This window comes from Ctenocephalides felis, unplaced genomic scaffold (assembly GCF_003426905.1).
Source record: "Ctenocephalides felis isolate EL2017-DRISC unplaced genomic scaffold, ASM342690v1 CF-g0.4_SCAFFOLD_00845, whole genome shotgun sequence".
Taxonomy (NCBI): Eukaryota; Metazoa; Arthropoda; class Insecta; order Siphonaptera; family Pulicidae; genus Ctenocephalides; species Ctenocephalides felis.
This window is the reverse complement of record NW_020536999.1, coordinates 636,205-662,642: the sequence shown is the minus strand read 5'-3', so window position 1 is coordinate 662,642 and position 26,438 is coordinate 636,205. Positions and strand designations below refer to the sequence as shown.

Genomic DNA, 26,438 nt, shown 5'->3' with positions numbered 1-26,438 from the left:
GCGATTTTGGAGCAAAACAAAACATATTTGTTAGGATATTTCAACTGTTAATTTTTTAAAAATCATGTTGTATTTTTTATGTTTTTATAGATAAAAAGGAGAATGTATATATAATAGGGTGGTCCTTAATATGGACATTTTCGAATTTCCTTGCTCCCAAGGGCTCAAATGATTCCAAATTGATAAAAAACAATTCTCTAAAAGTTTTAACTCTTTATATTAACATTTAGATAGTCCGAAATTCATTCAAAGTTTTGTATGGAAATAGCATGAAACAATTTTCAAAGATTTTGCAGAGCGTCGAATTTTTAATAAAAAATAACACGAATTTTCAATTTTAATTCATTTGTCGCTAAATTATACCTAATTTTTTTTTCAAAATTTTTTTCATGCTAATTCCATACGAAGTTTAATTGAATTGCGCACTATCTAAAAATTAATATTAAAAGCTAAAACTTTCAGAGAATTGTTTTTTATTAATTTGGAACCACTTGAGCCATTGGGAGCAAGGAAATTCGAAAATGTCCATGTTAAGGACCACCCTAATATATATATATATATATATATATACATATATATATTTAATTCTATTTTAATTAAATTGTCCCCATAAAATATTTTCGTTCAACCCTATCGTTACTTTATAGTAGTCCATATTTGAAACAACAGGTGTCTCTAAATAAATGCCGCAGGTGTGGAAAAGGGTTGCAAATCCAATAAGCCCTTAAAAGGATGTAGCCAGAGACTCCGGAATCATAATGGCAAAAATGGGGTTTATTATTATTAATGCCAAAAGACGGATCATTGGGGTGAGTGCACCACATAATATTCATACAGTTTGATTGTAGATTAGTTTTTACTTCTTGAACTTTTCTTGCTGCTTGAAATATTATGTTACTTTTATAATGATTTATGTATTACGTTATATCATTGGAAAGTCAATGGAATTATCTATAAATCTATGTATAACAGTTGATATCATTTGGAACAAAATTATATTTAAAAAATTATCAAAAATACAAATGATTTTGTGACTTTATTCAATAGGTGCGTTGGTTGCACATTTTTATGTTTTAAATAATTTTCTCAATAATTTATTTTAACACATCTGCATTATTATATATCATTAGAAAGCCGATAAAATTGTCTATAAATCTGTATATAACAAATAATATCGTTTAGAATAAAATTATATTTAAAAAAATTCTGATACATAAAAAATGCAATTCGATTTATTTAGACATTTCTTATATGCCTAGTAGTACTATAGATGCACTTTTTTATATTTGACGGTATTTTCCTGATAATTTATTCAAACATATATGGATTATTATATATCATTAGAATTAGATTATATTATTATTATATTATTAGATTATATTATATATTAGATTATATTAGATTATATATCATAGGTTCAATTCTTTTAGGAATCAAGTTGTAGTTTCTATATATCATTAGAAAGCCAATAAAATTATCTTTCAACGTGTATATAACAATTGATATCGTTTGGAATAAAATTATATTCAAAAATTTGTTCAAACATAAAAATTGCAAATCGTATTATTTCTCGGCGTTTTTGATACGCCTAATAATTGCGTGGGTCGCACTTTTTTATGTTTTACCGTATTTTCATAATATTTTATTCAAACACATATATATTATGTAAAATCATTAGAAGGCCAATAAAATTATCTATGAATCTGTATATAAAATTTTATAACGTTTAGAACAAAATTATATTTAACAAATTATTTAAACATAAAAAATACAAATTGAGTTATATATATGTACACTTCTTATATATGCCTAGTTGGGTACGTTGGTTGCACTTTACATTTTACAGTATTTCGTTATTAATTTATTTTAACACATACATATTTTATTATACCATTAGAAAGCTAATAAAATTATCTATAAATTTGTATATAACGATTAATATCGTTTAGAACAAAATCAGATTTAAAAAAAATTCAAACATAAAAATCATTTGTTAACATTTCTCGCGCGCTTTTTTTTATATTCTACGTTATTTTTTTTTTAATATTTATAGAACTCGAGATATACAAATGATAATTTTTATTCAACAATTTTTATTAACCATTTAACGTTCTATTTACTTATTTACAACAATTTATCTACATACATCAAAAGTTTCCTTTATTATTTTCCTTTTATTTTAATATCGTTTTCATTGGCATCATGAAAGAAAAACCTGTAAAGAAAATAGATCCAAACGATTTTTTTTCGTGGTTTTTATTTCTGTGTAAAATTTAATGTTGTTCATAAATATAAAAACGACATTTTTTTTACCAATTTGTGTTATATCAACGCTTTTAATTTTATTGCGGACGTTGTAAAGTAAAGTTTCCCTTATTACATTTCTTTCTTCTATTTACTTAAGCCTCTCATAAATATTTCGCGCTTTCTAATTTCATTTCGTCGGGGGATGAATTTTTATTATGTGTTAAAAGTTTTACTCGTAATATAAAAAAAAAAAATTAAAACAGGGCCGAATTTGTAAATTTGTCACTTGTACATTTTTAGGCCTTATATAAGATTAGTGTTTCAACTGTTTAAATATAATTTTATTTCAAATGATGACAAGTATTATATACAGTATCATAGATAATTTTATTAGCTTTCTAATGGTCTGATATAATATATATGTGTTTAAATAAATTATTAAGAAAATAGCGTAAAATATAAAAAAGTGCAACAAACACTTTTATTAGGCGAACCGAAATATCAATATTTATAAAATATACATTTTGTATGTTTGATCAATTTATTTAATATAATATTGTTTTGAACATATTAATTTTTATTTGCAGATGCATAGATAATTTTATTAGCTTTCTAATGATACAAAATAATATGTATATATTTGAACAAATTAACAAGGAAATAACGTCAAATATAAAAAAGTGCGACAAACGTTTCCACTACCTCTACAAGAATTGTCGTTAAAATAATTCGATTTGCGTTTTTCATGTTTGACCATTTTTTAAATATAATTTTATTCTAAACGATATCAATTGTTATATACTGATTTATAGATAATTTTATTGACATTCTAATGATATATAATAATGCATATGTGTTTTAACAAAATTTGCTCTAAATTACATAAAACATAAAAAAATACACCGACGTAAAAGAAATATCACCCCGTTTTCACTTTTCGACGTTTTGGAACTAAATTTGTTTCATTATTTGTCTTTTGTCTAAGATTACTTATCGAAACATCTGGTAATAACGGAAGTTCAATTAAAAAAATTATATGTAAATCACAAAATTGTTATTAATTTGTGTTCAGAATAAAATCAAATAAAGTCTAAAATCTAAATAAAGTCTAAATAAAAACATCAAAGATTCTTGGTATGCAAATGTTTATTTTGGACGTTTTGGAACTAAATCTGTTCCATTTTCAGAACTAATGTATACAATTAGGGAATTTTGGGAATTGACTAAACCCATATCCTGTAATGTATCGAAATTAAATAAAGTACATACATGTTTTGATATTGTTTCATGAAAAAACTTAGTACGGAACCTTTTTGCACTTTTCCAACATTTTCAGCATGTGGGGTATCTAATAAAAGGTCTTTTCTAGTACAATATGATAAAGAATAGCATAAATTCTTTGCAATAATAAAATAATCATAATCGCACTTTATTGTTGAGCAAGATGTTACTGCATCGAAAATTGTGGTACGGAACCTTTTTGGACTTTTCCAACATTTTGGGCATGTGGGGTATCTAATAAAAGGTCTTTTCGAGTACAATATGATAAAAGATATGACTATTGCTTTTTTCTAATAAAGCAATTATAATTTCAAAAATATCTTAATCCAGTTAGAGACATACCTGTATCTATCATCTCTCTTTCAGGTATCTATAATATGTTTTATGGATGTTTTACAGTTTTGAAGATTTCCTAAGAATCCGTTCCTGCAACCCTCTTCGGAAATATGCAAAGAATGTCATCGGAACTGTTAATCCACAAATAGTAGTAATCCTCGAAAATGTACCTGAAATTCGAAAATTTCACCTCAGAAATTTCGAAGTGGGAGTTGAAATCCGAAAAGGACAAGGACGGCGAAAAGGTATAAATAGAAGGTCTCGATGGCATTTTGAAAATTTTGTGTCGTTTTGTGCAATTCGACGGAGGAGATAAAATTTACAGGTCAGTGGAGACATAATTATTTTGTAATAATTAATTATTTTTATTTGAAAGTGAAAAGTGAAAACTAGAAGTGCAAATAAATTCATATTTATGTTGCTACATAAAATTAAATGTGACGCGATTTGTTAGGGATAAATATTTTTAAAGCCAATTATTTTTGGCCTATTTTTAGCATTTTAGTAATTTTCTCAATTTTACTCGTCAGTAGAGTTCTTTTTTCGTGAAATTTAATATATTTCTTATTGTTGTGTAAAGTAAATTTATATATGTTGTACATTAATAAATTTTATATTAAGATCAAAATAAAATGTGAAACGATGACTAGGAGTGAATGTCTTGGAATTTCTTCCAGTTTGCTCGCCAGTAGAGTTCTTTTTTAAATCTAATATAAATCTAACAAATTATAGTAAATATTTTAACAAAATGCTTATTAAAAGTAATTATCTTAGTCTTCATATCTAATGCATTTTTTAGATATTTAGCATTTTTGTCATGTTTTTTTTAAAGTTTGCTCGTCAGTAGAGGTCCTTTATTAAATCTAAATAGCAATATATATAATATATATATATATATATATATATATATATATATTTATGCTAACATATAGTAGATATTTTAATAAAATACTCAATAAATAGTTTCAATTGTTTCTAAATCACTTTTATATTTATTTATTTATTTATTTTTGAAGTTTTCAATCAGTTTGCTCGTCAGTAGAGTTCCTTTCTCATACACATTTTTAAAGGTGCAATTTTAATCATTTTTTCCAAGTTTGCCACATTTCCTACTTTTAGGTTTAATAGTTTTTTCCAAATTTAATACAATTCTAGCAACTTATTATTAGTAAATAGTTCAATGAAATAGCTAATTAAAAATTGTCTACGATATTTCTATTTCTAGTTCATGTTTCTTGTATATTTTCAAATATTATTTATAAATTTTGTAATTTGTCAATATTCAGCTTGTTTGTTAGTAGATTTTTTTAGTGAAATCTAACATAATATCTAATGTAACTTTTTGTATATCTAGCCAAAGTTTGTGATTTATTTTCTCATATATTGCATATTGTTCTAAGTTTGCTCGACAGTAGGGTTCCTTTTTTAATAAAATCTAACGCAATCTTATTAATACACAAATTTTTTGGCCAATTCTTACGAAATACTATTAAGTTATAGTAAATAATTTAATAAATAGCTAATAAAAATATATTTGATGTTTCAAATCCTGATCTACGTTTCTGATGCATTTTCTAAATGTTGCACTTTGCACTTTTTTCCACATTTGTTCATCAGTAGGTTCCTTATTTTTAATGTATGTAATTCTAGAAATTTAGTGAACAATTTAAAAATTGGCAGTCCGATTTTTATGTGGACCATGTTTTAGATTCGTTTTTATAATTTTATTCTTATGGAAAATATAGTTTTGTTCCTCAATAGAGTTTCTTCTATAAATTCAAATAAATTGGAAAACCAATATTTTCCATAAGATTTTTTATAGACTAAGTTGGAAATTATAGGTTGTCTAACTTATAATTTAAACTAGTTGTTATTGGCTTTGAGGCAATTTACATGAACTTCCCGATATGTGTAAATAATCGACTTAATCAATAAAAAATGAATTAATTTATGAGTGATTAAAAGTATTCCGAGTGGATTTATTACACATGATTGAAAACGAACGAACACGTTAACTCGGAGTATTTTCTTAAAGCAAATTTTCAAAAATCAACAATTTTTATAATTATACCAGTATTCGTATGATCTTAATGGTTTAGTATGTTCAATAAGACCAGGTACTCTATCATTATACCAAATAAATCGTCTAATTTTAATTTTAACAAACGTCAAATAAACTACTCTTTTTCTCATAAACTTTGATGAATTTTTAAAATGAAACTACTTGTTGTAAGGCCGTAATAATTCAGTAAGTTCTACAAGACCATAGTATGTATCGCCAAAAAAAGTTCCATAAAAATCGGCTTAATTTAATTAATTTAAATTTTAATTACAAGAAAACGGCTCGGTAGATTTTTACCTAAAACTAATCAGTATCATTCCCAACTAATATCTTTCGAACAGTTTCTAAATTTTTAAAATTGGTTCGGTAGTATGAGCTTAAATGTGGACGAAAAGTTTAACACTTTTTTCCAAATTACAAAGAAACGGCTTGGCAGATTGTCGCACAAAACTGACAAATGAGCCGTTCAGTGCACACAATGACTAACTCCAAAAAACAGAAAGTGGAGAAAAGCGATGAAGTAATGCACATTGCTTTTAAAAATTCCTGTAATAATATAAGTTGGAAAATATAATGTAGAACATATAAATACATATATAGCTTACATGTGACGGCATATAAGGTTAATTACAGTAAATAGTGAGTAAATAATTATAATTCAAGTTAAAGATTTGATATGACTTGTGGAGTTAATCAAGTTGTCAACTGAAAAAAAATAATAAACCTAATTCTTATAAATATTTGTGTTAAAGCATTTTCATAAAAATAAATGTTAACTGTTGTAATATATTATTTGTGATTAATCAGTAATTCTATAAATAATATTTTTTCTATCAGCTGTATTTTATGATGATTAGAATAATTTCTGTCAATTTTTCGTAGTGGGGGGAATGAATTTTAGCAAGTCCTTTATGTCTCTCAATTTTTCCTTTTTTTAAGTTCTAGCTTTATAATATAATAACGACTATTGTATATTATTCAAACAATTTGGTCAACCTGGTACAGACTTTCTTATATTAATAGCTTTAAAATACGTATCTTCATTATAGACACGTTTAAATTATATAAGATTGGCTTATATAAGATTTCTAACTTTATCCAGCGTATTTTAAGCAAATTTACTGGATACTCTGTAATGGTTACTTTTCTGTTAGTGATTGTTCTAATGGCTTTGTTGATAAAAAATCTTCGTGGAATATTTGGATTAACTAAAATGACGCTTTCCTTTTACATGTTTTTATTATATTGTACCAATTATCTAGTGAAAAAACTTAAGTTTTAGATCAACTTCTCTAGTTTATAAAAAAAAGTGTGATCTAGATCTTGTTCTTGCGAAAAAATTGTATTTATCTGAAGACTTCAGGTCGGCAATATATATTTAATACAGATTTCTAAATAGTCCTATATGATCGATGATAAATAAAAGTCTTTTATTTTTTCCCACCATTTTTAGCACCATGCAGAAGTACTTCATCCTTTCCCTGCTCCTCGCTTCGGCCTTTGCCGACTACCAGCCCTCGTCCCAGCCGGATTCAGGCAGCGCCGTCGACCAGGCTTTGGCGGCGCAGCAGGAGCAGCAGAACGCCATAATGGCAGCAGCGATGCCGCCGCCGCCTCCTTACTACGCCAGCTACGGCCCTCAGGACCCCGTTCAACAATACGTTGCCAATTACGGACCTGCCAATATACCCGTCGGGTACGGGAATTATGGACCTGATCAGGGATACGCCGTCCAAACTGGGTAATAGTAAAAGAATTATGTTGAATTAAGGGATTTGATGTTAATTGCATGTGCGAGTCCCACGCCGGAGATCCTCGGATCGAGTCCTGGCATATAATACCGAATTGCAATACTGACTGATAGTAGAAATAGAAATATTGAGACACGGAAATGTTTCGAGATGCAAGTGTCTCGAGATAAGATTGTTTCAAGATACGAGTGTTTTGAGATACGATTGTTTCGCGATACAAGTGTTTCAAGATATGAGCTGCCAAAAGAGCGTTTTCCGGCTTCGGTATACGAGCAAAATTTGAGATATGAGCGTTGCGCGAGTAACAGTTTTCTAGAGAAACGTTAATGGCAAAATAAAAATCCGAAAAATTTCATCAGATGTAACAATGATTTTTTTCCTGCCATAAAAATATTTTGGCTGTTTGGCTCATTAGGTCATTGGGTTGAGAGCAACGAAATTCAAACTAGTGGTGTATGGCATCGTGCCTTAAGGCAAATTGCTAGAACTTCCCGTACCGTAATGAAATATTCGAGAAATTTTAAACGTTTTCAAATATATTATTACAATTACTGTTACTTTCATTATTTTCATTGTTATATCTGAGCAGATCAAATGTAAATCATAAATCAATTTATCTCCAGAACATTTACAATCGTCATTTCATTTCGAATTCAATTTCAAAAAAATAGTTGTCTAATTTACACAAAATTGCAAAAGTGCTCCCTTATAGTCACAGTCTAAACGCAATTGCAAATAATTCTGTGCGACGCTTTCATTTATACTGTGCTTAGCTTGGCGGCATTTTCACATTTTTCAATAGTTTTCACAAAATTAGAAAAAAACTCCAGTCTAAACGCACTTGAGTAAACATTTGTACCAGAGTGGCGTTTAGACTGTGCTTAGCCTGGGCAATTTTTTGAATTTTTAATCCAAAAAAATTACAAAACTAGCTGTAAGTGGAATTCTGTCTTAAGGCAATTAGGGCATCGTGCCTTAAGGCAAATTGCTGGAACTTCCCGTACCAAAAATTATTTTTTTTTTTAAAAACGATTAAAATTGAAAAATTGAAAAAAATCTACTTCGAAAAAATAAGATTTTTGAGAAACTATAAATTGGACAAAACATTACTTTTTTTTGAAAAAAAAATTTTTTTAAAAAAAATTAAAAAAAAAAATTTTTTTTTAAATTTTTTTTTAAATGTTTTCTTTATTTTGACATATTTTGGAAGATCTGAACTTGTTTCTCAGAGCAATCGTACTGCTTTAACTGCATAGAGACGAAATATAAAGCGCGTAAGCGCGGCGTCGCTGCCTAACGGGTAAACATTGATACGGAACCCATAGGAAAATAAACAAAATTTATACTTATTGTTAAAATCTCTATAAAATATCTGAAAATTTGATGTGCATATGTCTAATGATCATTTTTGACCGCCAAATGACATTTTTTTTTACTTTTTTCGTTATATCTCCGAAACCGCTAGACCTGCCTTTATGAAAATTTGATCAATTCTTCATCTTGTCAATACAAGTAAAATGTTTTTTGAATTATTAAAATCGGACGCTCCGTTCTCTTAAAAACTGAGTTACCGTTTTCGGCACTTTTTGCCCCGTATCTCCGGAACGGCTAGACCTGCCTTCGCCAAAAACTAATCAGCACGTCTCCTTATCAATACGAATCGAATGTTTTTTGAATTATTCAAATCGGTTGATCCGTGTTCCCGAAATCGTCGACGAAAATTTGTATCCGCACATACATACACACACGCACACACACACACACACACACACACACACACACACACACACACACACACACACACACACACACATACATCCATTTTTTCTAAGGTATGCCAAAATATTCAGAAATCTCTGAAACGTAAAGATATATAAAAATTTTCATTTTCGATTTTTTTGCGATTACTATAACTTACCCTACGGGAAGTTAAATATTCTATGGAAAAAAATATTCTATGGAAAATAAAAAAGATGTAATATTTTTTTATCCTCAAAAGCAATGGTTTTATCAATACAACAATTTTTAGATCATTCAAATCGGACGCTTAGAGTTCACTCAAAAACTGCAATTTTTTGCACATTTAGCTCTGTATCTTTGAAACGGCTAGACCTGCCTTTGCCAAAAACTAATCACCTCTTCTCCAAATCATTACAAATTGAATGTTATTTTGATCATTCAAATCGGATGCTCCGTTCTCTTAAAAACTCGATTTCTATTTTCTGCACTCTTTGCTCCGTATCTCCGTAACGACTGAACCTGCCTTTGCCAAAAACTAATCAGCACATCTCCCTATCAATAGGGATCGAATGTTTTTTAAACCGTTCAAATTGGTTGATCCGTGCGCCCGAAAACGTGGACGAAAAAATGCGACATACAAAACACACACACACACATCCATTTAGTTTCTGAGGTATGCCAGTAAAATGTTCAGAAACCTTCAAAACGTCGAGAAATGCAAAAAATTTTATTTTCGATTTTTTGCTTATTACTATAACTACCCTACGGGAAGTTAAGAAAAAACAAATTAGGATTTTTTTTCAATTAGAATTGTCTTTTCAATTGCATTGTCTTCATATTGTTTATAATCTGGATTTTACTATTTGGACATTGCTCAATCTTAATCTAAAAACCTTTTCGAGATTATTAATTAACATTTTTTATTATTTTTAGCATCGAAGGATTTTTAGTGCCTGCTTCATACACACCTCCACCAACGACTACTTCCAGTTATCCATTGAGACTGTTTTCTTCATTCCCAAGGGTAAGTGATAAATATCAATAATAACTCGATATTATTTTCAAATTGAGTTTTTTTTTCAGTTTGTTCTTCAGTAGAGTCCTTTTTCATTCACTATCTTTATTTTAGTTTGCTCGTCAGTAGTCATTTATCCACTATTTTTTATTTCAGTTTCCTCTTCACTAGATTTCTTTTTTATTTACTATCTTTTATTTTAGTTTTCTCGTCGCAAGAGAGTAGAGTCCTTTTTCTATCTACTGTTTTTTATTTCAGTTTGCTCGTCAGTAGAGTCCTTTTTCTATCTACTGTTTTTTATTTCAGTTTGCTCGTCAGTAGAGTCCTTTTTCTATCTACTGTTTTTTATTCCAGTTTGCTCGTCAGTACAGCCCTTTTTTATTTACTGTATTTTATTTTTAGTTTTCATTTTCAAACCGATTCAATCAAATTTTAATAAAACCAAATGAAATAATGATCAGTAATAATAATAAATAGTAGTCTGCTCGAATGCAAGATTGCCTTTTCCTTCTTTGTTTAACATTTTAATTACAATTAAACACTTTTTTATACACTTCTACATATACCTTCCCAAACTTTTGATCAGTACAATTTGTTTTCTATCTGTTCATTTTTTTATATATAAAATTTTGTCTATTTTAGGTTTTAGCTGATGCCATAAGCAGAGTCGGAGTCTACCTTTTGGGTGGAGCAGGATTCTTACTTCTCGGAGGTGCTTTTGCAGCTCTCGTCTGCACCTTCACACCATTCTGCACCATCTCTTTCTTGGGACTCGGATTGGCTAAAGAATCTGTTAGATCTTTCATGACACCAGACAAGTAAGTTGAAATCAGAGAAAATATTCGAATCATTCAGCTGAATTAAGAAATGTTCTGCAATATTTTCATTAATTGATACATCTTTATTTGTTGATAAGCTTAATGCTTGTACCATTGACTCGAGTCGTAATAGCTTTGGTCTAACAGCAGTAATTATTATTGCAATAGATCTAAAAGTTATTAGTTATTAAGTGAAATCAAGGCTTTGTTGCAATATAAATCGTATTACTATTCATAAGTTCTGTTGAAATAAAAAAATAAAAGAAATATTTATGATGTATATATATAATATGTATATATTAATATATAAATATTTATTTTTAGATTGACTGCAGCAACTATTTTCTTGAAAGAAGCCATCGACAAGTACCAAAGTCTTCAGAAGCGTAATGTTGAAAACTCCACAAATAAACGTAGATGAATATTTTTGATAAAAGTATAATTTTGTGTGATTATTTATAAAAGTTTATATATATATATATATATATATATATATGTATATATATGTGTTATGTGAGATCTGTCCCAAGCAGTATTACTAAAGATAAATGAAATATGTATAAGTTCAAATTATAATTATATTTTTAGTTGTTAAAGTGTTGTTTTATTTTATTTATTATTTATATATATATATATATATATATATATATACATAAACAGAGTTCACGCAGAATTTGATTTTATGAACAGAAGATTTTAAATGTCTATCTAGATTAAAAGCTATTATTTTTTTGTAACAATTGCTTTTCGAATGAAAAGTAATTATTATATAGAAGAAGAGAATGAAGAAAAAAGATAAATTGATTATAGTAAAATAAACTAAAGGCACAAAAAAACTGAAGATAATATGATTAAAATATATATCTAACAATATTTTACTTCTGTTCTATTTCGTTCAGAAAAATGCCAGTTAAACCCAATTTAGATACAAAATTATACATATTATTTACTCTAATTATCTTTATTAATTCTAAAATGAATAAAGAATAAAAATTATATTTAACTCTTTCAATCTTTATGTAATCGTATTTATCGATTTGTTTAATTTTCTTTAGAATTTTTAATAATTTTGTTAAATAATAATATATTTATTTGTCTATCTATTTATCTATCTATCTATTCAATTATTTCAATATACATTAATAAATTTAGTATTTTCAATCTATTTATCTTTACCGATTCCTTTAATATCCTTGAAAATATAATTTTTTTAATATATATTTAGTGTTTTAATCATTTTTATTGATTTTATTATCTTTTAATGTATTTAGTTTATTAAATTTGTTCATTTTTTTGCTGCTTTTAATATATTTCAATATAATTCATAATCCTTTAATAAGTTTTATAATTTATTATTTTAATATATGTAGTTAGTATCATAGTATCGTTAATTTAATCATATTTATGCACATAGATAAATAAGCATGATAATATTTATACATATCTTTAATTAACTTAAAAATATTAATATATTTTAAATATATTCAATGTTTTTAAGTAATTTCATTCGTTATTAATTCATTTATAAGAATTTACTACATACATTGAAATTAATATTTCGTTCAATTAAAAATAGTTCTATTGAGCTGTTTTTCTACAAACAAACTATGTAAATAATAAAAAAAAATTAACTATTATTATTATTATTACTTATTTTATTATATCAATTTGAATTTATCCCGTTATAATTTTCGTATCCCATCCTTACATAGTCCTGTTCCATTCGTGTCATCGCAGTTGGCAACAACGGCGCGAACGAACAAGTTCACGTCGTGCAATTCGCTCGTTTGTGTTCCATTTTGCAAGCGGCCCATAACGACCGGCTTATTGTTTGGCGCCCGAAAACAATATTAAACCTCCACATGCTTCATTAATATACGAAAAACACAATCATGGCTGATATAAAGGTAAGTCTGTGCATATAATTAAACACCATCGCCACAACTTGTAATCTCACATATGTCATTTCCCTCAGTCGATGTTTGCGAGAATGTCCAATGGCGGGGAGTCTTCATCAAGTTCTGCGGCCCCCCAACAGCCACAGGCAGCCTCTAGGAAATCCACAGGAAAAATGACTATTGAAAAGACGTATCAGAAAAAGTCGCAGCTGGAGCACATCTTGCTTCGGCCAGATACTTATATAGGCTCCGTTGAGAAAACGACTGAAATTATGTGGGTTTATGACAAATCTAAAGAAATGATGGTACAAAAGGAAATCACATATGTGCCAGGTAACTTGAGTAATTTAGTAATCGGTATTGTGGAAAATTGTAATGAAGTTTACATATAGGTTATGTTTGTATACAAAGTGGTTGATTGCAAATATTGAAACAGTCAGTAGGGGGAATAGGGACGAAATGACACAATAATTACAAATTACAATCACAAAACACTCTAAAACTGAACTTGTGGTAGCGAGATTTATGTTTGGACTGACAACAGCTACAAGACTGTGACTACGATGCTCAACATCTGACAGGATTGTGATTAGAAAGTTCTTAATGTTCTAAAGTCGAATACAGTAAAACGAACTATAATCACAAACTGGCAGAAGTGATTGAGCATCATAGTCAAAGTCTTCTCGCAGTAACAAATTCAAATGTTTATCTTACTTTCAAAAGTTTATTTCTCACTTATGTTTCGATAAATTTCATTGCAATTAAGTTTTTTGATGGATTTCGATTGTATTTGATCACTTTTTTTTTGACTTATTTGATACTTGTAATTATTTTTATTAAAATCAACTTATACCCGTACTTGTGATTTTACACAATTTAATGGCAATTGTCAATTTTATTCACTTTTCGGCAAAATGAAATATTTATACAATGGACTAAATGTTTTTTTTTGGTTTATTATTTGTAATTATTTTTATTAAAATCACTGAAGTTATACATACCACCAATTGTGACATTAAACTAAACGTTTTTTGGGGTTTATTTATTATTTGTAATTTTTTCAATTAAAATCAATGAAATTATACATATAACTACTTATGATTTTGATAAATTTCATTGCTATTATCATGTATTTGATGGAATTTTGATTATTTGTCATTTTTGTTCACTTTTGGTCAAAATGACATACTTCTACAATGAACTAAATGATATAGTAATTTTAGTACAGGGTAGTTTATTCGAAGCCAAGAAAAAATAAAATTCAAACCTGTAAACGGTGTTTGACTTAACTTTTAATCTAACTACTTTTAAAACAAACCAAAGGAACATCCACTTGTAGACAGAAGAGGCTTCTATTTATTTCGAGGGCTTTTTCATGTTCTGATCCCTCGGTTGAAAAATAGAATTCTTCAAATATTATATATAATATCAAAATCAAAAGTATATTTATTACTTCCAAAATTCTTTCTAGTCATTGTTTGATTTCTAATTATGTTCATAAAATTGTATAGTGATTTATTTTTTCCAAATTGTACCATACTAAAACATAAACTTCACCAGCTTCAGTATTTTTTATTTTGATACCAAAAATAGTTTTTTTATCTATACCACAAGTTGTTGTGGTTTATCTCCTAATTTTTTGAGTTAATAATTTTTTATTTTGCGAAATTGCATTTATCAGCTGCTATGTTGTCTTGATAGATAGAAGATATGCTTTTAACGTTATAAAGTTGGAATATATTTCATATATTTTTCCAATTCAATTCTGGTTATTTTTTTCCTTCAATATGATACAAAATTAAAATTTTATTTAATTCAGAATAAGTATCCCTGTTGTAACATTTGTTATATATTCATCACTAAATTTATAATTTTTCTGCATACTTTGTAAATTTCAATTATGTGATTTTGATGTTTTTTGTTATATAATTTATTATTTAATTTTTAAATACTATTACATTGATTTGATTGGAATATATATTTTGTCGTAGCAGCGAGGAAAATATTCTTCTAGCCAAAGGGCCATTAATTATAATAATTGATTATTTTATTGTTATCGTGGTGACTTTGGAATCTAGTTGTTTTTGATATTTTTTTATTTTCTTTATTATTATACTTTTGAATCAAACTAATTGGAAGTTTGAAGGCACTCTTCCTATATAGGGCTAATTTTCTATATATAAATTTGATACATTTTTATTTTTCTAAATTACTCGAAAATTTTGTTCTGGACATTTTCTTATCTTTAGCTTAGGGTTAACTAGATAAAATTAATTACTGCTTTATATAGTCTGATACAAAACTACTGTACAAAATTAATATAAAAATTCAAATTAGAAGTTCGTACTCTTTATGGATTCGGGATACTTTTGTGCATTTATTTAAATAACTCGAAAAAATTGTTCCGGACACTCTTCTTTCTTTAGCTTAGAAGAAAGTAGATAAAATTTACTTTTATTTTATATAAACAGATTTATATGCTCCGATATAAATACATAAAATTCGTTAATACATATTGCACAAATTTGCTGTGCAAATATTAAGGACTTTTTTGCCATTTTGTTAAATTACTTGAAAATTTTGTTTCGGCCACTTTTTTTAGTTAGCTTAGCAGATACTAGAAAATATTTATTACTATTCCATGTAAAATGTTTTATATACCCACATACGATTTTTTTTATAAAAATTAGTTGAAACGCGCACTTACATTTGGAGCAAATTTACAGGAGACATTTTTTTACATGTGATTGAATTAATTGAGAATTTTGTTCAGGATACTTCTTTTTTCTCTAGCTTACCAGAAACTAGATAAAATTTATTTACAATTCCATATAAACTGTTTTATATACCCAGGTAAGATTTTTTTTTTAAATCAAAACTAGTTGGAACGCGCATTTATATTTAGAGCAAATTTACAGGGGATTTTTTTTTAAATTTGTTAGAATTACCTTAAAATTTTGTTCAGGGCACTCTTTTTTAGTTATCTTAGCAAAAACCGTATAAAATTTATTTCAAATCCATAAAAACTGTTTTATATGCTTAATTTTTTAAACGATTTTTTTTTTATCAAAACCAGTTGGAGCGCGCACTTATATTAGAGAAAATTTACAGGGATTTTTTTACATTTATTTGAATTACCTTAAAATTTTGTTCAAGGCATTTCTTTTTCAGTTAGCTTAGTACAAACTACATAAAATTTACTAAAAATCTGTATAAACAATCTCTCAACCTTCAATATTAAAAATTTGAAAAAATCAAATTTAAATTAGCAATTATTGTAAATTTGTTAAAATATATATGGTACATTGTTATACACTTCTTTAAATTACTTGAAAATGTTATTCCGGGCACTCTTTTTTAGTTAGCTTAGTAGAAACTAGATAAAATTTATTACAATTTTATAGAAATCGTTTTATGTACCCAGATACATTTTTTTTTAAATTAAACTAAGTAATCTCGCAAATATATGTTAACAAAATATGGATTTAGAACATTTTTCGCAATTTCGGGAATTAACTCGAAAATTTTATTCCGGACATTCTTTTTTCTTTAGCTTAGTGAAACTAGACAAAATTTATTACGATTTCATATAAACTGTTTTATATACCCACATACGATTTTTTTCATCAAAATTAGTTGAAACGCGCACTTATATTTGGAGCAAATTTACAGGGATTTTTTTTACATTTGTTTGAATTGCCTTAAAATTTTGTTCAGGGCAGTCTTTTTTAGTTAGCTTAGCAGAAACCAGATGAAATTTATTACAGATCCACATAAATTGTTGATTATATCCCGATACGAGTTTCAATTTTTTTTATAGGCCTATATAAGATTTTCGACGAAATCTTAGTGAACGCTGCTGATAATAAACAACGTGATGCCAAAATGGATTGCATAAAAATCGAAATCGATCAAGAAACCAATACGATATCAGTCTGGAATAATGGAGGCGGTATTCCAGTAGTTATGCATAAAGATGAACAAATGTACGTCCCTACTATGATTTTTGGACATTTACTAACATCTTCCAACTACAATGATGAAGAGGAAAAAGTCACCGGCGGTCGTAACGGTTACGGTGCCAAGCTCTGTAATATTTTCAGTACAAAATTCGTTGTTGAAACCGGTTCAAAACAATACAAAAAACATTTCAAACAAGTCTGGGGCTCCAACATGAGCAAAGCGTCCGAACCAAAAATCAAAGACTCGGATTCTGATTTCACAAAAGTTACATTCACACCGGACTTGAACAAATTCAAAATGGATAAGCTAGATGATGACATTGTCTCGTTAATGTCTCGAAGAGCTTTCGATGTTGCTGCTTCCACAAGAGGTGTTAAAGTTTTCCTTAATGGTACAAAAGTACCTATAAAAGATTTCAAAGATTATATAGACTTCTATATAAGAGGCAAAGAGGATGAAATGGGAAATCCTTTAAAAGTAGTTTATGAAAATGTAAATCCTCGTTGGGAAGTGGCAATGACTCTGTCGGATAAAGGCTTTCAGCAGGTTTCTTTTGTGAATTCAATCGCTACGACCAAAGGCGGCAGGCATGTGGATCATGTCACAGATAGTATTGTAAAGCAGTTACTGGAAACTTTAAAAAAGAGGAACAAAGGCGGTGTACAAATCAAACCGTTCCAAGTTAAGAATCATATGTGGGTATTTGTCAACTGCCTTATTGTTAACCCAACCTTCGATTCCCAAACCAAGGAGAATATGACACTACAAGCCAAGAGTTTCGGTTCTAAATGTACTTTAAATGATAAGTTTATTAATCAAGTGTCCAAATGTGGTATTATAGAATCCGTTTTAAGTTGGGCAAAGTTCAAAGCCCAAACCGAATTGGCCAAGACCAGTGGTAAAAAACAAATGAAATTAAGAGGTATTCCTAAATTAGAAGATGCCAACAACGCAGGCACCAAAAATTCCTTGAATTGTACCTTAATTATCACTGAGGGAGACTCAGCCAAATCTTTGGCTGTGTCTGGCCTCGGTGTCGTCGGCAGGGATAACTATGGTGTGTTCCCGTTGAGAGGTAAAATGCTTAACGTACGAGAAGCAACACACAAACAAATTTTAGAAAATGCAGAAATCAATGCATTGATCAAAATTATCGGTTTGCAATACAAAAAGAAATACACGACCACAGAGGACTTGAAAACTTTAAGATACGGTAAACTGATGATCATGACAGATCAGGATCAAGACGGTTCACATATCAAAGGTTTAGTTATTAATTTTATACATCACAATTGGCCTGAGCTGTTGCAGTTGCCGTTTTTAGAAGAATTCATCACACCTATTGTTAAAGTCACAAAGAAAGATGAAGAAATCTCGTTTTATTCCCTGCCTGAGTTTGAAGAATGGAAAAATGAAACACCGAATTATCAAACATATAATGTAAAGTACTACAAAGGTTTGGGTACTTCGACTTCGAAAGAAGCGAAGGAATATTTCTCAAACATGGCCCGTCATCGAATTCTGTTCAAATATGATGGGCCGTCCGATGACCACAACATCACAATGGCTTTTGCCAAAAAGTGTGTCGATCTGAGAAAGGAATGGCTGACCAATCACATGGATGAATGTAAGAGGAGAAAACTCATAGGTTTAGCTGAACGGTATTTGTATACGAAGGGAACTAAAGAAATTTCGTATTCTGACTTTGTAAATTTGGAACTTGTTTTGTATTCGAATGCGGATAATGTGCGCTCCATACCCTGTTCAATGGACGGAATGAAACCTGGTCAACGGAAAGTACTTTTTACGTGTCTCAAACGGAACGATAAACGTGAGGTGAAGGTCGCACAATTGGCCGGTTCCGTTGCTGAAAAGTCTGCCTACCATCATGGTGAAATGTCCTTGCAGGGTACCATTGTGAATTTGGCGCAAAACTTTGTCGGCAGCAACAACATAAATCTGCTCATGCCGAATGGTCAGTTCGGCACGAGGTTGACTGGTGGAAAGGACGCGGCCAGCGCCCGTTACATTTTCACAATGCTGTCACCACTAACGAGATTGATTTTTCATCCTGCCGATGATCCTCTGCTGTCCTACGAGTACGATGACAATTTGAGAATTGAACCCACATACTACGTGCCTATTTTGCCTATGGTTTTGGTTAACGGAGCCGAAGGTATCGGCACCGGTTGGTCGACCAAGATACCGAATTACAATCCTCGCCAAATTGTGGCCAACTTGTTCAAGATGCTCGACGGACAAGAACCGGAACCGATGCATCCCTGGTACAAAAATTTCAGAGGTACCATTTTGCCGGTTGAGAACCGGTACATGGTCAGCGGTGAAATATCCGTCCTGGGAACGGATACGATCGAAATAACAGAGTTACCAGTTGGCACCTGGACTCAAAATTATAAAGAGACCGTGTTGGAGCCTCTACTACACGGGACGGATAAAGTCAAGCCGGTGATAACCGACTACAAGGAGTATAATACGGACACGACTGTCAGATTCCTGGTCACTCTCATCAGCGGTCAGCTGGCCAAATTGGAGCAAGACAACGAATTACATAAAGTGTTCAAGCTGATCACAACTATAAGCTTGGCCAACATCAATGCTTTCGATGACAACGCCTGTTTGAGGAGATACGATAACGTCCTTGATATCATGAAAGAATTCTACGGTGTCCGTCTGCGATTCTATGCAAAGAGAAAAGAATACCTGCAGGGTAAACTTGAGGCCGAGTGCAAAAAGCTATCGAATCAGGCCAGGTTCATAGTTGAGAAATGCGACAAAGGATTGATTATTGAAAACAAAAAACGAAAGGCCATGATTGAAGAACTTATTAAGCGCGATTACGAACCTGATCCTGTTAAGGCTTGGGAGAAGAGGATCAAAATTGAGGAGGATCCTGATCAGAATGCCGGAGACGATGAAGAGGAAGAGGTGGAAGAAGACGTTAAGCCAGGAACATCATCGAAAGGAGCTCCTGCAGATCCAGGTATGTCATAATTACATTTGACTATAAATCTAAATTCTAAATTATTTATTATTTATTTATTTTTTTTAGAAAAAGCCTTCAGCAAACTTCTTGATGTTAAAAACTTTGGATATCTCCTTGGCATGTCCATGTGGATGTTGACTAAGGAAAAGAAGGATGAATTACTTAAACAGAGGGATATTAAGGTATTGTGCTACATTTTCACTTCTATTAACTCGATAAGCAACTTGTGTTGAATAGTTTTGTGCTTTTTCAGTTTTTGTTAAAAATTCTGAACCAATTTTGAAAATTCAAAAACCTAAAATATTTAGGTAGATTGAATTAATTATATAAAATTAATGAAGTTACTTTTATCAATTGGTGCTTATCTATGTCCATAGTAATTTTATTTTATTTCTAGCATTTATAATTTATTTCTTGCATTTGTAATTTGTCTCTTGCATTAATAATATATTTCTTGAATTAATATTTTTTGGGTTAATAATATATTTCTTGCATTTATATTTCTGACAATAATATATTTTTGGCGATAATAATTTATTACTTTTGGCATTAACAATATATTTCTTGCCGTTAATAATTTATTTCTGACGATAATATATTTTTGGCCTTAATAATTTATTTTTTCCATTAATATTTCTGATGTTAATAATTTATTTCTGATGCTAATAATATATAATATAATATAATAATAATAATATATATAATATAATAATAATTTATTTCTTGCATTTATTTTTGCATAATTATTTAATTTTGACGTTAATAATTTATTTCTGTCGTTAATAATTTATTTCTGACGTTAATAATTTATTTTCGACGTTAATAATATATTTCGTGCATTATTTTTTTTTTGTTAATAATATATTTCTTGCATTATTTTTTTTTGTTAATAATATATTTCTTGCATTTATATTTCTGACGTTAATAATATATTTTTGGCCTTAATAATTTATTTCTGGCGATAATTTATTTTTTGCATTAATAATATATTTCAGACGTTAATAATTTATTTTTTGCTTTAATAATTTATATTTGGCAATTTTAGTTCATTTTCAATATTCATAATTTATTTCTGGAAATTTTTGGTCATTTTTACTATTTATAACTTATTTCTTGTCTATTGTAATTTATTTCTTGCATTTGTAATTTGGTTTTGCAATTTTAATTTGTCTCTACCGTTTACAATTTAATATTGATAATCCTATTTTTTTCTGATCTTTTAATTAAGATTAATTTAATCATTTATTTTTGGCACTTATTGTTATAGTAGTTCAATTCTAGTCATTTTTTCCAACTCTAGTTACTTTTTGGTAATTATATAGGGTCCGTCAGATAACATTTTTTTTTTGAAAATGCTATATATATAAACTACTGAATATTTTCTCAATCTGAATCTTTTCTATTTGAAAGTACAATCCTTCTGGTTAATAATCGAAAATAATTTCATCGGAATGGCTGTCTAACTTTTAAATGGCTGGCTAAATGTTCTAAATTGCTATCAATAAAGAAAAGTTATATGGCGGACCCTCTAGTTTGACAAATTAGTCGATTTCGATGAAACTAAGACTTAATGATTTTAGCGAACATCCTAAAATATTTTTGGGCGTAAAAAAGTGCTTTAATTATAAAATAATAAGTTTAGAATAATGAGCCGCGTATTTTCATTCATCAATTGAAAATCACCTAGATTAGTTTTATCGAGTAACCAAATCTCGATATCTCCCTTAACTTACGATTTAGATTCGAAAAGTCGGGCGAAAGTTGTTGAAGCTGGCGCGGCGTTGGTGACTATTTTCCCTTGTGGCGTACGGTTTATCACAAAAGTAAAAATAATTTTGTTATATAGTTTCGTATGAATAAATATTTTGTAATATTTGGGTTTACTATACCCGGACATGCCTGAAATGCGTAATATTTGTTTCTGGCCCGAATATCGTACGCGGGCTATGCCCGTAATATTCGCTTTTGGCCTAGCAATCTCACGCGGGCTCTGCTCGTCATTTTAAGTTAAGGGGTTAATGATCTTAGCGAACACCCAAAAATATTTGCGAGTCTACAAAAAGTGGTTTAATTATAAAAAATTATCAAGTTTAGAATAATGAGTCGCGTAATTTCATACATCAATTAAAAATCACCTCGTTTAGTTTTATCGAGTAACCAAATCTCGATCTCACCATGTTAAAAGGTTTCTATAAATCTATGTTTACTATGAGCTTTCTACATCGATGTCTTTTGCATCATCCCCAGTTGGAAGAATTATATATTTGTGGTCATACGAAAACTAATTATAAAAATGTATCAAAGTTTAGAAATTGGCTGCAGCCGCAGTTGCATACTTTTGAGACATACGCCGTGCATAATATCAATTGGAAATCACCTCTATTAGTTTTATTAAGTAACCAAATCTCGATCTCACCATTTTAGAAGTTTCTATAAATCTATGTTTACTATGAGCTTTCTTTCTACATTGATGTCTTTTACATCATCCCCAGTTGGAAGAATTATATATTTGTGGGCGTACGAAAACTAGTTTAATTATAAAAATGTATCGCAGTTGCATACTTTTGAGACATGCACCGTGCATAAATAATATCAATTGGAATTCACCTCGATTAGTTTTATTGAGTAACCAAATCTCGATCTCACCATTTTAGAAGTTGCTATAAATCTATTGTAGCGATTTACATGACGTCGATGCTGATATGCTTCTTGAGTGGACTGTAATTTTTATAATCGGCGAAATATGAAATCTCTACGATGATTGTTTGAGAAAATGAAAGTCCTGTTATATTCACGTTAAATTTATTTAATTTTATTTTACAAATACGTCCTTCTTCTTTGACTGTTAATACTAGACTAAATATTTATTTGAATTTCAGGCCCGACGGAAGATATTTTATTGACTTATTTTATAACCTAATTATATGAGCCGTCGAACCTGGGCAGGATCGTTCCCTATTTACGGGATTAACAAAATTTCTCCTGACCGTTATATGAAGTAATATTTTATAATTTTACGGCGACGGTTACGCCAGATGTTTTAGTTTAAAAAATTATCCATCTATGTTTACTATGATCTTTCTACATCGATGTCTTTTACATCATCCCCAGTTGGAAGAATTAGAGATCCTGAAGAACAAGACTCCCGAGAACCTGTGGCGCGAGGACCTCGACGCCTTCCTCATTAAACTGGACGAGGTCGAAGAGAAGGAGCGCAACGAAGAGATGGGCGTCACCAAGAAGCAGATGAAGGCGATGGCCGCGAACCAGAAGGCGGCGGCGACCGGCAAGAAGAAAAAGGAAATATTGCCGAGCGAGCAGGGCAGGAAGATCGAGGCAAAGGTCACGGACGAGCTGATAAGGAGGCTTATAAACGCGGATAAAATTAAGGAGGCGAATGCGGCCAGACCCAAGGCAGAAAGGGCCAAGAAGGAAGCGGCTGCAGCGAAGGAAGGGGTGAGTAGTAAAAGATATATGTATTAACTTTCCAAAGACACAGTATGTTTTTGCCACAAAATTCTATTTCAAACTTTCCGAAGGAGAAGTTTATGTTTTCATAAAAAAATCCGATTCGCTAATTTTATGTTTTGTCGACGTTTCAAGCCATTCTGAATCGAATGAGACCAAATTTGGAAAAAGTGTGTGTGTGCGTATGTGTGTGTGTGTGTGTGTGTGTGCGCGCGCGTGTGTGTGTGTGTGTGTGTGTGTGTGTGAACAGATTTTTTGCCGTAAATAGACGTTTTCTCGAAAACGGCTGGAGCGATTTCGAAAATTTAAAAGCCACTCGATGTATCTCGATGAGGACCATTATTTATCAGTTTTGTGCAACGATCGGCCAAGCCCTTTCTTTATAAATAGCAGAAAAGTGAAAAAATTTACGTCTACGTTTTAGCCCGCAGTTCTGAATCGATTTTGAAAATTGAAAAACCGTTCGAAAGATATTGGTTGGGAATCGTGCTGATTAGTTTTTGGTAGAGATCGGCCGGGCCGTTTTCTTGTAATAAAGTGCTAAGAATTTTTTTTTCGGCGATTTTTCTTATTTTTTTTGACGGTAGATACCATAGTCTTCAGAGGTTTCTGAACATTTTGGCATACCTCAGAAAAAATGGATGTGTGTGTGTATGTGTGTATGCGTGTGTATGTACGTGTGTTCGGATACAAATTTTCGTTGACGATTTCGGGAACACGGATGATGCGATTTGAATAATTCAAAAAACATTCGATTCGTATTGGTAAGGAAACGTGCTGATTAGTTTTTGGCGAAGGCAGGTCTAGTCGTTCCGAAGATATAGGGCAAACAGTGCCAAAAACGGTAACTCAGTTTTTAAGAGAACGGAGCGTCCGATTCGTATAATTCAAAAAACATTTTATTTGTATTGACAAGATGAAGAACTGATCAAATTTTCATGAAGGCAGGTCTAGCGGTTTCGGAGATCTAGTGATAAAAGTAAAAAAAAAGCCCCACCTGGCAGTCAAAAACGATCATTAAACATATGCACATCAAATTATAAGATTAGACATTTTAACAATAAGTATAAATTTTGTTTACATCCCTATGGGTTCCGTACCAATGTTTACGCGTTAGACGGCAACGCGGCGCTTACGCGCTTCGATAATTCTTCTTTATGCAGTTAAAGCAGTACGATTGCTTTGAAAAAAAGTTCAGTATTTCCAAAATATTTCAAAATACACTTTTCTTCAGTTTCTTTTTTTCAAAAATAAGAAAATTTTTGTCAAAAATTTATAGTTTCTCAAAAATCTAATTTTTCAGTGTAAGGTGTCAGAAAATATTTATAAAACGTTTCTACTTATGATGGAATTAACCCAAAATTGTACTGAACATAGTACAGTAGTTGTTTGTTTGATCTGTGTTATTTGTTGTGATTTAGTTTGCTTTGTTTTCACAGCATAATTACTAAAAGTCAAATTAGTCCTTTGTACTCATCCTGCCATATTTGTATACAAATCATAACAGATAAGTTCAATGTTTTTTTTCTCTTCTCCAGGATGAATTTGATCAAATGGTTGACGGTTCCAAGAAGCCACTGAAGCAACGAATCAAAAAGGAAGATAAAGATAAAGACAAGGATAAAATGAAACAGACTAAATTAGATTTTAGTAAAAAGGGAAAGGTAAGCTAAACAAATTATTATATATATATATATATATATATATATATATATTACATTTGTATGTTTCGAGACTGGATGTTTTTAAAGCTTTATTATTTTTACCTATGCTGATTTTATTTTCCAACTATTTTTGTTTTCCTGCAATAGTATCATGTGATTTATTATATTAGTTGCAATGTCTTTGTAAAAAACTTTTATTCAATTTATTAATTTTATTTTTTTTTACTTTTCAGAAGAACAAAAAGAAAGGCGCCGTAAGTATTATTACAACTTATTTTATTTTACAATTTTGATTCAATTTTCTAAATTTTAATGCAATGGTTTACAAGTGTTTTGTATATACTTAAAATGTTAAAACTAAATATTTCATACTTCAATAAGAAAAATTTAATCATAATGATAAATACTGTATTTAATTTGGTTATATTTTTCTAACTAGTCTATTTTATCATTTTAAAATCTAGTCTACAAATATTTATTTAACATCCATTTTAGAGAAAGGATTCTTTTGGCAGCGAATCATCGGATGAAGATGATCCGGATTCAGATTTTGAAGCTCATGCATCTTCAGAATCTCCTAAAAGACAATTAGCAAGTCGGGGAACTAAAAAGGTAACATAATACCTAATCACTTATAAAACAGGATTTAAATTACATTGTCTATTATTATTATCTTTTTTCTTCAGCCGGTGAAATACAGTCTGCGGAGTTCAGATGAAGAAGAAGAGCTGTTTGACAATAAACAAATGGACAGTGAGCCCGTTGCTGCTGTAACCGTACTATCAGATTCTGATTCCGATGTGAAACCTCCATCACCAGAGCCGATGAATGCTGATGATTTGTTCAATTCTTTGGTCGAAGACAGGGAAGAGGAACCGAAGTCAACGGCGGCGGATAAGAAACCTGCAGCGGTAAGAAAAAAATTGCAATATTTATATTTGGAAGCATTTGAGCTCCTGGTAGCAAAGATATTTAAATATATCCATATTAAGGATTACCCTAATATAATAAAAATAATATATAATTTTTAAATTATAATCTCAATATATTATTATTCAATTACAAAATATTTAAATTTTAGAAAAAGGGAAGAAAACCCAAAGCCGGTGGTGACGATGATGGAGAGGCAGCCCCGAAAAAGGTAAATACATTTTAATTTCATTACTTAATGTGAATTTTTCAGAATAAGTT

General features: G+C 29.9%; 2 protein-coding genes across 2 annotated transcripts; both read left to right on the top strand.

The window, feature by feature from the left end:
* Window positions 1-694: 694 nt before the first annotated feature.
* Window positions 695-11,671, top strand: LOC113364185. Its single transcript, XM_026606668.1, has 6 exons — window positions 695-809; window positions 3,928-4,122; window positions 7,380-7,667; window positions 10,351-10,441; window positions 11,075-11,250; window positions 11,575-11,671. The coding sequence occupies exons 1-6, from the start codon at window positions 787-789 to the stop codon at window positions 11,669-11,671; spliced, it is 870 nt and encodes a 289-aa protein (XP_026462453.1). The 5' UTR covers window positions 695-786.
* A 1,336-nt stretch (window positions 11,672-13,007) lies between these two features.
* Window positions 13,008-26,388, top strand: LOC113371913 (DNA topoisomerase 2; the record flags this gene model as incomplete). Its single annotated transcript, XM_026612359.1, is given in 10 exon segments — window positions 13,008-13,157; window positions 13,226-13,481; window positions 16,969-20,112; window positions 20,182-20,297; window positions 23,227-23,571; window positions 25,122-25,247; window positions 25,481-25,501; window positions 25,743-25,859; window positions 25,934-26,158; window positions 26,329-26,388. Coding segments are annotated over 10 exon segments (4,425 nt in total), but the record flags the coding sequence as incomplete, so codon positions are not given.
* Window positions 26,389-26,438: the final 50 nt, after the last annotated feature.